General features: G+C 34.5%; 3 protein-coding genes across 4 annotated transcripts; 1 reads left to right on the top strand and 2 right to left on the bottom strand.

Annotated features, from left to right (window-relative positions):
* LOC104710774 (pentatricopeptide repeat-containing protein At3g29290-like) lies at nt 397-3,331 on the bottom strand. Of its 2 annotated transcripts, XM_010427428.1 has the most exons (3): nt 1,985-3,331; nt 809-1,345; nt 397-723 (listed from the first exon to the last, which is right to left on the bottom strand). In XM_010427428.1, the coding sequence occupies exons 1-3, from the start codon at nt 2,975-2,977 to the stop codon at nt 553-555; spliced, it is 1,701 nt and encodes a 566-aa protein (XP_010425730.1). In that variant the 5' UTR covers nt 2,978-3,331; the 3' UTR covers nt 397-552. The 2 variants fall into 2 exon arrangements, with proteins under 2 accessions (XP_010425730.1, XP_010425731.1); XM_010427429.1 differs by lacking the exon at nt 809-1,345 and having other exon boundaries at nt 1,448-3,331.
* Nucleotides 3,395-4,988, top strand: LOC104710773. The gene is made up of 6 exons (XM_010427427.2): nt 3,395-3,483; nt 3,565-3,717; nt 4,042-4,115; nt 4,215-4,294; nt 4,432-4,583; nt 4,678-4,988. Exons 1-6 carry the CDS (start codon nt 3,480-3,482, stop codon nt 4,743-4,745), a joined length of 531 nt encoding a protein of 176 aa, XP_010425729.1. The 5' UTR covers nt 3,395-3,479; the 3' UTR covers nt 4,746-4,988.
* LOC104710772 lies at nt 8,163-10,335 on the bottom strand. The gene is made up of 2 exons (XM_010427426.2): nt 10,180-10,335; nt 8,163-9,382 (listed from the first exon to the last, which is right to left on the bottom strand). The coding sequence occupies exon 2, from the start codon at nt 9,280-9,282 to the stop codon at nt 8,491-8,493; it is 792 nt and encodes a 263-aa protein (XP_010425728.1). The 5' UTR covers nt 9,283-9,382; nt 10,180-10,335; the 3' UTR covers nt 8,163-8,490.

Here is a 13,880-nt window from a genome sequence, read left to right as displayed (position 1 = left end):
TAGAGTGATGCTTGGAACAGGGGGAGCAATGTGTGCTGTACTCTTTTTCCTTCACCAAGGTTTTGTCCCAATGGGTTTTCCTGGTAAGGTTATAATGAGGCAGCATCCCCAAGCACATTGCATAGATCCCTTCCTCGCACTTGCATGGTTATGTCATCCAAGGGGGAGTGTTGTAAAAGACTGGATTGTGGACTCCATAACCAAGCCCATACTCAGTCCACAAGTGTTCAAGACTTTAGGCCCATTCGGCCAAGGCCTTTCGGCCATAACTTATTCTTAGTCGGATTATATTTTATCCTTGTACTCTACTATATATATATGTGTAACCTCAAGTTTGATCAATAATAAGAACAAGAGATTTAATCCCTAAACTCTCTAGTTTACAACAATTACCTGTTTGTGACTAAAGTAAAGTTATTTGTTTCTTGAAATAGATAGAATCTCTCAACCCATCTCTCATGATTTTATACCCAATTACCTTACCGAACAAACCAAACGAGTATGAGTAGTGCAATGCTAAAAAGTATGAGTAGAACATAAAGCATTATAACCTTATCTTTGGTGTTTCTTTAAGTTCTGTAACATCATAGCTCGGGTTTTGCCATCCGGTTCTAAACCCATCTCTCTCATTTTGACATATAACTCTTTTGCAAACTTGAACTCGCGTCTTAAACACATCCCATGTATAGCTGCGTTGTAAAGCGACACATCAGGTTCCACTTTCTGTTCAATACACCAAACAACATTAGATAAACCTCTTCTAAATCAGCATACATTTGAGTAGCAAAGACAAAGACACAACTCGTACCTCTAGAATATCTTCCACTTCGTTCCAAAGGGAACCCCAAATACAACTCCTTACAAGCGACAGATAAGTAAACGTGTTTGGCTTACAATCCCTTTGAGCCATGTGCTGATATACTAGCAATGCAACTTTCGATTTCCTTGATTTCTCGCAAGTGCTTATCACCAGATTATATGATGAAGTTGAAACTGTCAACCCTGAACCTTCCATTTCATACAAAAGCTTCACAGCTTTCTCCCAATAACCAAGCTTTTGGCATGAAACCATAGCTGTGTTGTACAAATATTCATTCAGACAACACAGGTTTTCGCTTCTTACCATATCAAACAGCTGAAGAACATCCTCATATCGGTTTGCTTTGTATAAAGCCGTGAGCAGTGCATTCCATGTGTACTCGTCCGCTTTATGCCCCAAAGATTTTGCAACACTGTAAACCTTAAACACCAATCCGACTTTGCCCGCCTTTCCCAGCGAATTTATCAAACTATTGCACGCTACAAGATTAGGCTTCATCCGTTTCTTTAACATACTCTGAAATATCTTTAGGGCCAAGTCCCAGTTTTCNTACACCAAACAACATTAGATAAACCTCTTCTAAATCAGCATACATTTGAGTAGCAAAGACAAAGACACAACTCGTACCTCTAGAATATCTTCCACTTCGTTCCAAAGGGAACCCCAAATACAACTCCTTACAAGCGACAGATAAGTAAACGTGTTTGGCTTACAATCCCTTTGAGCCATGTGCTGATATACTAGCAATGCAACTTTCGATTTCCTTGATTTCTCGCAAGTGCTTATCACCAGATTATATGATGAAGTTGAAACTGTCAACCCTGAACCTTCCATTTCATACAAAAGCTTCACAGCTTTCTCCCAATAACCAAGCTTTTGGCATGAAACCATAGCTGTGTTGTACAAGTATTCATTCAGACAACACAGGTTTTCGCTTCTTACCATATCAAACAGCTGAAGAACATCCTCATATCGGTTTGCTTTGTATAAAGCCGTGAGCAGTGCATTCCATGTGTACTCGTCCGCTTTATGCCCCAAAGATTTTGCAACACTGTAAACCTTAAACACCAATCCGACTTTGCCCGCCTTTCCCAGCGAATTTATCAAACTATTGCACGCTACAAGATTAGGCTTCATCCGTTTCTTTAACATACTCTGAAATATCTTTAGGGCCAAGTCCCAGTTTTCCTCCTTTGTACACGCGCTTATCATCGCATACATTGCATCCTCTCTCGCAGATATGTTATTGTAAACCATCTCATCATATGCATCAAGGGCCAATTCGCTTCTCCCGCACCGAACAAAAATGCTAACAAGCAGAGAATATGTAATCTCTGTTCCAATATGACCATCACCTTTCATAACTCTCCATATTCTCTCAGTCTCACACACATTATTGATCCGTCCACATAGAGAAATGGCGGTGTTGTATAGAATCACATCAAAACAACTCTTATGTTTCGGATCCCTTTCTAGTTCTTTAAACATTCTTAGTGCAGAATCACAACCCTTAACCTCTGCAACAGCTTTCAACATCAAGCTATACGTGTGCCCTGTAACATTCTCCTTTTTCCTCATGAACTCAAAGACGGTAAAAGCTTTCTGAATATCTCCATTCCTCAAAAGGCACGAGAGAAAAGAGTTACACGCATGAGCAGTGGGTTGTAAACCCAAGAATCTCATAGAATCAAACAACTCCAGTGCGCTTCTAATTTTATCCAACCTGCTAAGTTTCAGAAGTCTCTTGGATAACATCTCTTCGTTCCTTTCCTCCAGAAAATGTATCCTATTCCTAGCCACTACAGGCTTCTCTTCTAACCCATTTTCAACTAATAAATCGCAACCTCTCTCTCTCAATCCATGTTCAGCCTCCAACTCCGAACCAAAAACCACACTTTCACCGTTGAAAGATGTGTCTAATTCACTACTCACCTTCCTGAAACGCATTCTTGGTGTCGCCATCGAAAAAGACTCCATTTTTACACCAAGACGCCTTTTTTGTTTCGGCTTCATGGTCAATGCAAAGTCCAATGAGTGACTCAAAGACCAATGACCAGTTCTCCAAACACAAATCCTCTTCCCAATTGAATAACATCCACAATCCAATTGATTCAATGTAGCAGTGGTGGAGACAGAACTCAACCAGACATCTCCCATGATAATACAATGAACAGCAAAACGCAACAATCTAGTAATCTACACCTCCAAATTTCAACACAGAGCCGAGAGAACATACTCTTTCAGCATAACTCAGAACGAAAGCTAGCAAACCAGTTTCTAATTCAGCAAAAAGTCGACAACTTTACTGAAAATTTCAGTACTAATGAAAGGATTCACAGATTAGGAACACAAAGACGAGCAGCTACGTAATAACCAGTGCCCAAGATAGGAAACCAGACCAAACCAAATACCTGTTCTTTATTCAGCAGAATTGATGAATCAAGCTTGTTCTGGGGATGAGGATTGTGCCAAGGAAGGAGAAGAAGATACAGCAGGGGAGAGAGAGAGAGAGAGAGACAGCGAAACGACGTAGTTTCAAGCTTTGAAAAGAGAAACGACGTCGCTTAAAGGATCTTTAAACACATAGTGGTTGAAAACACCCTAAAGCCGGCCGAACACTTTGGTAGAGAAAAAGAATCGATTTCTCTATCAAGCAACAATGGGTAAAGTTTCTAGCTTTATTCGCAAACTGGTTCTGGGTGTTTTTGAATGATGTTGTGGTAAAGGAAATGGTGTGATTGCAGATGAAGGAAGAGAAGGTGAGATAGAGAAGAAGAAGAATGATGAAAGAGAAGTGAAGGAAGGAGTAGCATCAATAGCTTTGTTGCCATGCGGGTCTATCTCTGGTCATTTCATTCAAATGCCTAGCTCCATCTGTTATGGTCTCCATGGCACTGGTAATTTCAATCTTCTCTTACTAGGGTAAAACAAACCAAAAAAATGGGTCTTTTTTCTTTGTTGGGTTTGATTTTGCTATGCAAAGTTCATGTTACTATTTTGTCTATATCTCGTTAAGCTTGGGTTTGATGATTCAGATTAAAGACTTAAACTTGCACTAGTTACAGACATATTGATTCTATTTACTAGGAGTAGGAATGGTTGAACATGATACAGAACATTGTATGTCAATAGCTTAACTAGTGTGGCTTATTTGCCATTGACACTGGTTGATTTCACTGCATTTTTGTTGTATTATTGATACTTTGTTTCTCTTTCCAAAGAACTGGCTTGTGAGACTGAGTGCAGCCGCGGTGAGGATTATAGGTTGATCAAACTCACTGTCATAGACTACAATGTATGAATTTCTCACTTCCTTTTTTTGCAACTCTTAACGCTTGATTTCCAAAAACCATGGTATTAAAATATGTTCCTCGTTTTCTTCTGGTGAAAAAAGAGTAAGAAGGAGCAAACAGTTGTAGTGGAGTGCAAAGGCCACGATGCTGCTCGTATTAATGATGTTGAGCATGCTCACGGGTAAGTTTTGTATAGATTGTAATTTTTCAGACATTTTGCATAAACTCATAGCTTTCAGACATTTTGGCTTTCAGACATTTTGCATGAGTCTTTTACTGTCTTATGTTTAATGAATATGACTACTTTTCTTTGAATAGTTGGGAGGAAGATGTGATAGGATTAGTGGAACAAAAGCATGGGAAGAAGAAAGTATCCGTTTCATTCGAGTGTGAGACATTGAAGGCAGATAAAGCAGCAGAGGACCATATCAGACAGTTTATGCCCAAATTAGCTGGACTTGACGCCGTTAGTACGTACAACCAACAATTTCTTCTTGTGACATTCTCATTACATTATTTTCTCTTGCTTTGTTGGACCAACACACTGATTTGGGGTTTTTGCAGTTAACATTGGACCAATGAAGATTTCTGGGCTTGATTTTGCTGCAGTGGAAGAGGAACACACAAACTAAGACAGCTTTAACTCCTCTTGCACTTTGTGTATACATCGCCTTTGAATGCTCTTTGAGTCTTTGCTTCATATCGTACAACATATTTAACGGTTTAATCTTAAAGCACAGCACAGTCAAGGATCTAGTTTTAAGGACTTACTGTAGACATTATGAGAACTCAGCTCCGACCTTTCTGCTTTAGAACAGAACTCTTGTTTGTAAAGAAAGAGATTGACAGTAGAATACAGATGAGGTTAGAGACTATATTAAGATATTAGAGAAGAATAAAACTCTGCACTAACTCAATTAGAGTTGTTCAGTTCAGTCAATTCGAACTTGCTTAACACAACTAATTCTAGGAAAGACGATATAAGGTGTTGAGAATCGTAGACCCCGATATAGGTGGATCACATACCCCTATTCCTCTTCTACTTCACAAGTCAGTTTGTATAACATAACCATAACACAGAGATGTAACGAGTTCCCCTCATGTAGAGGGTACATCTCGTGTGGGAACTTTCTCCCACAAATATCCACTATCAATCACTCAAGGTTTACAGTAGTGTTTCATATACAAGCTTAGAGAACTACTAACTACAAAGAAACCTGAAGAAGAAAACACATAATAGATCTAACTTTTCTTCTTCTCCTATCTCTCTGTCTCTGATTCAGCTCTCCCCTCCATGTATAACCCTGAAACACCTCCAGAACCCCAAAGAAGCAGTTCCACCTTCGTCTCTCATCAGAGTGTTCTGAAGACACCTTAGATCTAGACAAAATTATATCCGGCTCTCAGCCCTTCGACCCTAGCCAAGCTTCTGCTCCTTTATCTTGATTCTGCGCACAACTTCAAGCTCCATGAACAACGTCCTGCGCATGCTCTCTGCACTGCGCCCTGCATCTCTACGTCTGCCTTGCACAGCGCCCTGCGTTGTGCCCTACAGCCGCCACCAGCTTTTTTAGTGCATGCTCTTCGGCTTTTTACAGCATGGCGTATCCCTCTTCAACCCTAGCTTCTCTTATATAGTGAAACTCTTAGAGCTTATGTCAGTTTAGTCTTGCAGACCACACAATCCGGATCCTGTATGGGCTTCACATCAATATAGGTCCAGTTCATGGTTCAGACCAAATAAGCCCATATGAAGCAAACATTTACAACATAAGGAATGACAGTTTAATCAAAGACTAAGAGAAGTTGTTCTATCATGCATGTAGAAGGTGGTGTTGATTGCTAGTGAAATCATTTAATACTCAGATAAAGAATTTGCAGAATCAACCCTTTGGACTACCTTTTGAGTCAGTCTTCTTTTGGGTCAGCTCTATTAGTTTGCCTCTTGATTCAACCACTTCAATTAGCTATCATGATTCATGGGTATAAGTATAACTCCAACATTTCTACATACGAGCTCCCACTTTAAACTTCGGAAGTTTTGCACTTCCACTTTTTATACCTCAAGGTGAATACATTTCGAACATAATACCCCGAATAGTTTTCAACATTTAACGGAATTTTTGAAACTCTTAACTGAACAATTGACAACAGTAAACTCTAGAGCCAAAGATTGGATCTTGCATATATGAAGCTACGAAGATTCTTTGACAGAATAATGAGCCGTTTATTGCACACTCCTCATCTAATGTTATGATCCATTAGTGCATACTTAAGGGTTGCTCTAATGTTATGATCCATTGACTCAAGATCCAATAGTGCATACTTAAGTGCCGATATAATGTTATACAATTAGGTAATAACCCGCACAACCGGCGCACTATGTGCAGAGTATTAAATTATTGTACTGTAATTTATTAAATTATTTTACTGTAATTTATTGAATTATTTTACTATAATTTATATTTCTAAAATTTATTATATTTATCGAGAAAAATATTATTTAGAATATAAAATTTGTTTGTGTAATATTTTATTTTTCATTTGAATATGTAATTTTTGTATAATTATTAAGTTTTACGCCATAATGTGAGAATAATTTGGTATTTCCATAATGTATCTGCTAAGCCAAATGTCATATCAATAAACTTCACGACGCCCAGCAAATGTTTTTAGAAATAATATAATTCTTAGTTTTCAAGATATATATATTGATGGCACAAATATTAGCATTTATGTGATTTTATTTATTTATTTATTAAGATTTCTAGATTAGGAGCCGCGGTCCACCGCGGGCAAAATTATTTATAACTAAAATATTTAAATTATAAGTTATATTTGTTGGTTAAATATGTTATAATTATATAAGAAGTGTTAAATAAACTATATAATACCGCAATATAATTTATTTTTTACATAATATTTATTTAATCAATTTAATTATATATATTTATTTTCTGATACTGATAGTGTTAACAAAATAATGAAATAATGTTTTACCCGTGTAACACCGAATTAATGATATTTTTAATTTATATAAATATCGATAAAACCCGTTCCACTATATAACTTCGTCCCGATATATTTCAACTCATACTATATCATCTTAATTTTTAATATTTATTGTGTATCTATGGTAAAATATTTATCATATTTAACTTTTTAAAAGTTTTACAGATTTTTCATATATAACCTTTTAAAAATCTTTAAAATAAAGAACCGGAATAAACCAAAAAAAAGTTTTTAAAGTCTGAATGCCTAATAAATCAAGGTTTCTACTCCTTTTTATTCAGAATTATTTTGGTCACTTTTATAGTATGACTCTAAATCATTATCCAATTTTTTTAGACGATGTGAGATATTGTACCCGTATTTTTAATTCTCTATTAAGTAATATATGTCTATTTTAAAAATTTTGTATTACATCGTATGCAGGAAAAAATCACAATTTTTATTAACTAAATGTATTATAGAATAATTCAAAATAATTTAAATATAAATTCAAATAAAGAGTAGTTTCACAACTTAAGACGTGTATATGTATTCCTCTCGTGAGACCAATACTTACAAAAGAGTAGTTTCATTTCTAAGAACCATTTTAAGAAGTCACACGTTTTGGTGTGGCGAAGAAACAATATGGATCTAAAGCAACTTATCGCAATAGCTTACTTATCTTCATAGCTGTCGCCTGTCTCGTGGGATGGGTTTGGTCTTGCTTTATGGGCGGTCGAACACGTAATGAGCCCGCCCATAAAGCAAACACATATGGGAATAAGGTTGTCTTTGTTAAAATATGTCAGACACATCTTTTAAAAGCGAACACATATGGATATGAAGAAAGATGAGTGAACAAGAATAAATTTGGTTGGGTAATGATGTGGTATTGTTATTGTTAATCACAACTTCATTATCGAAATAAAGAGAAGGCTACTCTTCTGGCTTTGTTCTATGGGAATGGGACCAAAACAAACAAAAAAACCTAAAACCACACCATTTCAATCTCTCTATATATAAGAAAGAAACAATGTATTTATTTAGTTACATATATATACACAAACACAATTCCTGATAACATTGCATAAAATTTATACACAAATCTTATTGTGACGACCAGAAACGATCACAGACAAATCCTCAAATAGTAGTACAATACTAATAAGTTTCTTGCAAGTGCCCTTACAACACATATTCACATGTCAATTGTTCAGGTTCCATAGAGCAACAACGCATCCAAAACTACATCCATATATATAGATAAGAAATTACGAAATTGTTATACTTACATGAAGGAGGGACCAGAGCGATCTTGTGTCTCAGTTAATGAAGAAAAGTCGTCAAATTAGGAGTGGGAAGCTTCTGAAAGCATTCGTAGAAAGTTCATGTGACAATCTCTCGGACAAGCCAGTCGAGACAAGGATACGCGAAGTAGAGGATGAGAAACGACGGTAGAGCCAGCAAGATAGTGACTAGAATGTACATCGCCAGTATGGCTGCACTGGTCGGTATTGCATAAAGTATTATCAGCAGAAATATAACAACCAATGGGAACTTTGCTGTCAACTGGACAAAGAAAACCAGAGACTTCCTCAATGAAGTTTGTATGTTGTCCCTGGGGATGCGATGATCGTTAACAGAACCTGGTGGTTCAGGTTGACTGCGATGATGGCGATTGTGGAGACATGGAGATGGAGTTTCCCTTGTATGGTCATTGTTTCCATCTGTTTGAGCTCTACCGGGTGAGTTGCGTCTCTCTCCATTCATTCTCTCGACCATCCAAAGCACAAAGTAGTTCTTATGAGGGAACCTGAGGGTTCCTCTAAAGACAAGACGGAAGGACAATAGATTGCACCATGGGCATGATATGAATAGAGGAAGCTGAACCGGGTGAGTAGGCAATTTCACAATAGCCCATTGAAGTCCCAAAATGCAGTTTTTGCACATTGTGTGTCCACACCATAGCACGTAAGGAACGTTTTCAACAATGTTAAATGATTCCCAGCAGATAGGACACTCGAGACCTTCGTTTTTACTGCCTACAGAAGATGCATCGTCATCTGAACATTCCGCATGAGGGTGGACTGGTCTTCTTATTTCGTGTTTCGGTCCTACGTTTCCGGTAAGATAACTCGATGCTAGATTCCACATTCTGGTATCAGGGATGGATAACATGGATGCCTTTCTTAACGCCAAAACCAATTCTGCTAATACCTAACTCTGACCTTCATGAATACATAACTCAATGCGTCATCGCTTGATCCCAAAATCCATACTAGAACAAGCAAAGAGAAGACATATATTAATCCTAGAATAAAGATCCCAATGAAACAAGGATGCGATTCTAAATTCAGAATCAACTAATAAGACTAAGTGATACATTGAGCAACACAAATGATTAAGCAACACCATATAAAGCAAAGTTTCAATTTTTATGCTCAGAATCACTATCAGTTGAAGAATTCAAACGCTTTGACTAGTATTAGACCTCAAAGCTCGATCATTCCAGCAGTAAAGACGACTCTTTTATCTTTGAGCTAAATCTACTCAAAGGTTCTGGGCATAAAACATACGTCAATCCTTCAAATGAAGACCGCAATAAAACACGGATTTCAATTCTAACTCAGTACTATCAACTAATAAGACTCAGATTTTAATGCTACATTGAGCAAACCATGGCAACACAAATGATTAAGCAACACCCTGTAGAGCTAAAAGTGTCGATTTTTATGCCCAAATCCAATATCAATTAAAGGATTTTAAACACTTTGACATGTCTTAGACCTCAAAGCTTTAGATCATTGAGCTAAAATCTCTACTTAAAGGTTATGACTTTATCCAATATAAGATTAAACGAGGGAAGAGAAAAACCAAAATTCAAAATCACTAAAATGAGATGATCGATCACAGCATTAAGCAGCTTAATGAAGAAATCGAACCCAGATTAAGACCTAGGTCAGAAGATAATGAAAGCTTAAGATATATGTATATATATAACTGAAAGGAGATAGCAATCAATGGTTTAGAAATAACCGAACCCAAAATGAGAATGATTCGGATAAGAGATCGTACCGATTCGATTCCGCGGTGAGCTTTTTTATCGTTCTCAAGAGCCAGCCAAGAGGATTCGCCGGTGCGTTTTTTGTTTCGTACGTGAAAGAAGAAGAAGAAGAAGAAGAAGAAGATGCTCTTGATTCGCCAGTGTGTCGTCTTTTGGCTAAATTATCCGGAGACTTTACATGTGTCCTCCGCGGCATTGTATCATATATTTTTGTTTGGGTTGCTTGCCCAAACGACGCCGTTGTTGTTTCGTCCACTTAAATTGTTTTAAACTTTTAATTTTTTTTTTTTTACTTCATTTGATACAGTATTTGATTGAAAAAGATTATAAACATTAAACAACCGCAGTCCGCAGCAAACACACAAATATTATTTAATATATATTTTCTGGAAAAGAAATATGTAAAAAGGTCAGTTTTTTGCAATTATATCTTTTGTAAAAACAAATTGCATAATTTATGTAAGTTATTATTCGAGCATCAAATGAAGAATGTGAGAAAATTATTTGCTGTTTAAATTTGTATGGCATGGCTTCAAAAAAAATATTTAAACTACATTTAAATATAAATAAATCTATGTACAATGTTCCACATCGGCTAGAAAATTTTAGACAATAGCTGAGAACCATTATAAATAAGACTAATATGAATCCAACTACGAATGAGCAGGAAGCTTGATTTATCATGTATCTAAACTTAAAAATTAAATGTTTAAAATGTTATAATTATTGAATGTTTTAAAAGGTTCAAATATTATAATATTTAAACTTTATAAAATGTTTAAAATATTATAAATATCCCCATAGAAAGTTTAAAATATTATAAATTATTTAACTCTATCAAAAGTTTAAGTATCATTAATATTTAACTCTAAAAATCTTTTTAAATGATATAAATATTTAAACTACATTTAAATTTTAAAATATTATAACTATTTAAACTTTATTAAAAACTGAAATTTTAAAATTTAAGTATTATTTGATTTTTTAATATCTTGAAAATATCTTATTTATCTCTCTTTGTGTTTTACATCTTTTCTGTTGTAAAACATATTTTTGTGTATGACTTTATAGGTGATTTGATATTGTTTCAGTAAATTTTTTATTTTTGAGTCTAAGAAAAAATGATTAATGTCGTAAAACCTTGATTTGATGTTGTTTGAGTTAATTTTTGAGGTTTAAAGAAAAAAGATAGACGACAAACACATTTTTGTTAGCTATACATGTGTTCATATTACTTTCTCTGCAAGTAATTTGGAATTTTGTAGTATTAAAGATTTTGGTTCGAGAAGTTTCAATACATGTGGATCTAAAACCGGGTAAGTATACAGGTGAAAGTATCAATAATTGAGTGCATGTGGTGACTATGCTGATCTATGAAATTTTACGAGTATAGAGGTAATGATTTTGGTCTTGGAGTTTGATGGGTTAACAAGTAAATGATTATTCAGTAGAAGAATGTGAGGAAGCTGACGAAAAAAATGAAGAATAAGAGTATAACGAATAACCGGACGGTAAAAAATAAAGAGTAAGAATATGAAGAGTAAGAAAACAGTGGAAAAAAAAAACACGAAGGCATAGATGGTGGCTGTCAATTAAATATGAGAAAACGAGATTAATTTATTATTCTAAAAATGTTTCATTTGTCTGGTGGTTAAAGAAATGGTTTAGTATATGCAAGATCACCCGTTTGAATGTCTGATCCACTTCACCTAAACGTTCAGTTAAATTCATGATTCTTTTGATCATATTTGATTTTAACACAACTAAATTTTATATTTTAAAAAAATTGTGTATCTAATTTAAAGTTTTTTATAAGTTAATATTTCATAATTGTCATCAATCATATATAATTTTTACCAAAATATATCAAATAAACCCACGCGTAGCTTGAGTTCAAAACCTAGTTAAATAATTAAAACCCTACCATATACAACCAAATCATTTTTCCTTTTTTTTTGTTTTTTTCCGCAAAAACACTTTGATCGATCATATATATGAAAATTGGCTAAATCTCTCCTTATGAGTCCCACATCATCATTCAAGCATCGGCCATATGTCCAAAATTAATGTTAAATTTGAAACATATAGCCTCATTTCTTCTTCCATTCCAAAGGTTAATGATTCATTCATCATTGTCCACATTTAATTGTAAAAATCATTATTAACTAAAGTTGAACTTTTTCATCTTATATAGAGATGTTGAGATGAAGGGGAAGGGTTGGGCTCTAAAAAAAAAAGATCACGCAAGATTGATGCAGAGATTAAAAAAAATTTGAAATAAAATCAATATTGCTCAGTAAGCTAATTGTGTGGCAAATTGCTTTGTTTATGATTTTTGTTTTATTAAAAGTGTCTATCTCTATAAGATCTAATAGATCTTCTCTCTTTTCTAGCGAAACAAGATTATAAACAAATCTTATAATATGTCTTTTGTGTGAGTGATATTTTTGAAAAGGTTGCTAGCTAGAAAAAGATTTCAATATAAAGAGTAGTTGTTCATACATTAATTTTAATTGTATTAGTGAATAATAAGAAAACTGTAAATTACAATGATCAAATTATCAAAATATGATATTTAAAATAATAAAAAGAACAAAAATAAAAGAAAAGAAAACCAGTATATGATCGCTTAGACGTAACAATTACGTAATTCTTATAGTTTATACACCAGTATCTTTGTATAACAAAATAAGGTAGATATTCTAATATTTAATCTTTTGTGAAAACTACATTGTATTAACATTACTAGATAGGTAAGCTTAGCTTGGAACCGTGGAAGGCTTGCCCAACAAATACTGTAGATCTACTACTGACAAATGACAATAATGTTGTTTGGTAAAGATTATAGTAAAGAACATGAGGAACGTTACGTATTTTATTTGTGAAATGCGCAACTCTTGGTTATATACTTTGAAATCTCACAAGAAAATGTATATTGGCGAATATATTGAAAGAGTAAAAAAAAAAAGAAAAACAATGTAACAAAGCAAATCAAACAAAATCTTTGAAAAAAAAAACACAAAACAATGTGAAGAGTCAAGACTCAGGCAAGTGGTTCCATCTCTCACGTCTTTACACAAACTACAAAAAGGATATGTCGGTGACAAACAAAACAATGTCAAGTGCTCTATCTCATAAGATTAATTTAGCTACTTGATTGGATGGGCAAGATCATAATATGATTTCGGCACGAGGATGTGTCCTAACAAATTTTAAAAGCTTGTATATATCTTGTGATTTCTTCTTTTAAGAGAGTAACCATACTACTACTCAATCATAGCAATTATAATTGGCAAGTAAAATGATCAACAAAAATAGTGTGACATTTTTATAACCAATTATAAAAAGGTGGGAGAAGTCCACACTCCACATATTATCAAGAAATATATATATATAGATTTTTAGAGGTGAGTGTAGCCATCATATAACAAATTTTGTAGTGGATTTAAAGCATGACATTATTTCGATTGACTAAATAAGATGATTTAGTAAATCTCGCGTTAATCGAACAATTCATATTCAAATAGAAACCACTAAAAAACCACCACTACCAGTTGGTGAGAAATACTGTTTTGCAAGACAGAAATAGATTTATGACGAAAACGTTAATATCACTCTCTTAACAAAATGGACTAAAACGTTAATACCACCAAATATTGATGGAAATCCGTAAGCGTCTTTTAGTGACAAAAAAAAAAAAAAAAAAAAAAAA

Source organism: Camelina sativa, chromosome 9, assembly GCF_000633955.1.
Source record: "Camelina sativa cultivar DH55 chromosome 9, Cs, whole genome shotgun sequence".
Taxonomy (NCBI): Eukaryota; Viridiplantae; Streptophyta; class Magnoliopsida; order Brassicales; family Brassicaceae; genus Camelina; species Camelina sativa.
The sequence above is the reverse complement of the archived record's forward strand: the minus strand, read 5'-3'. Positions and strand labels throughout refer to the sequence as shown.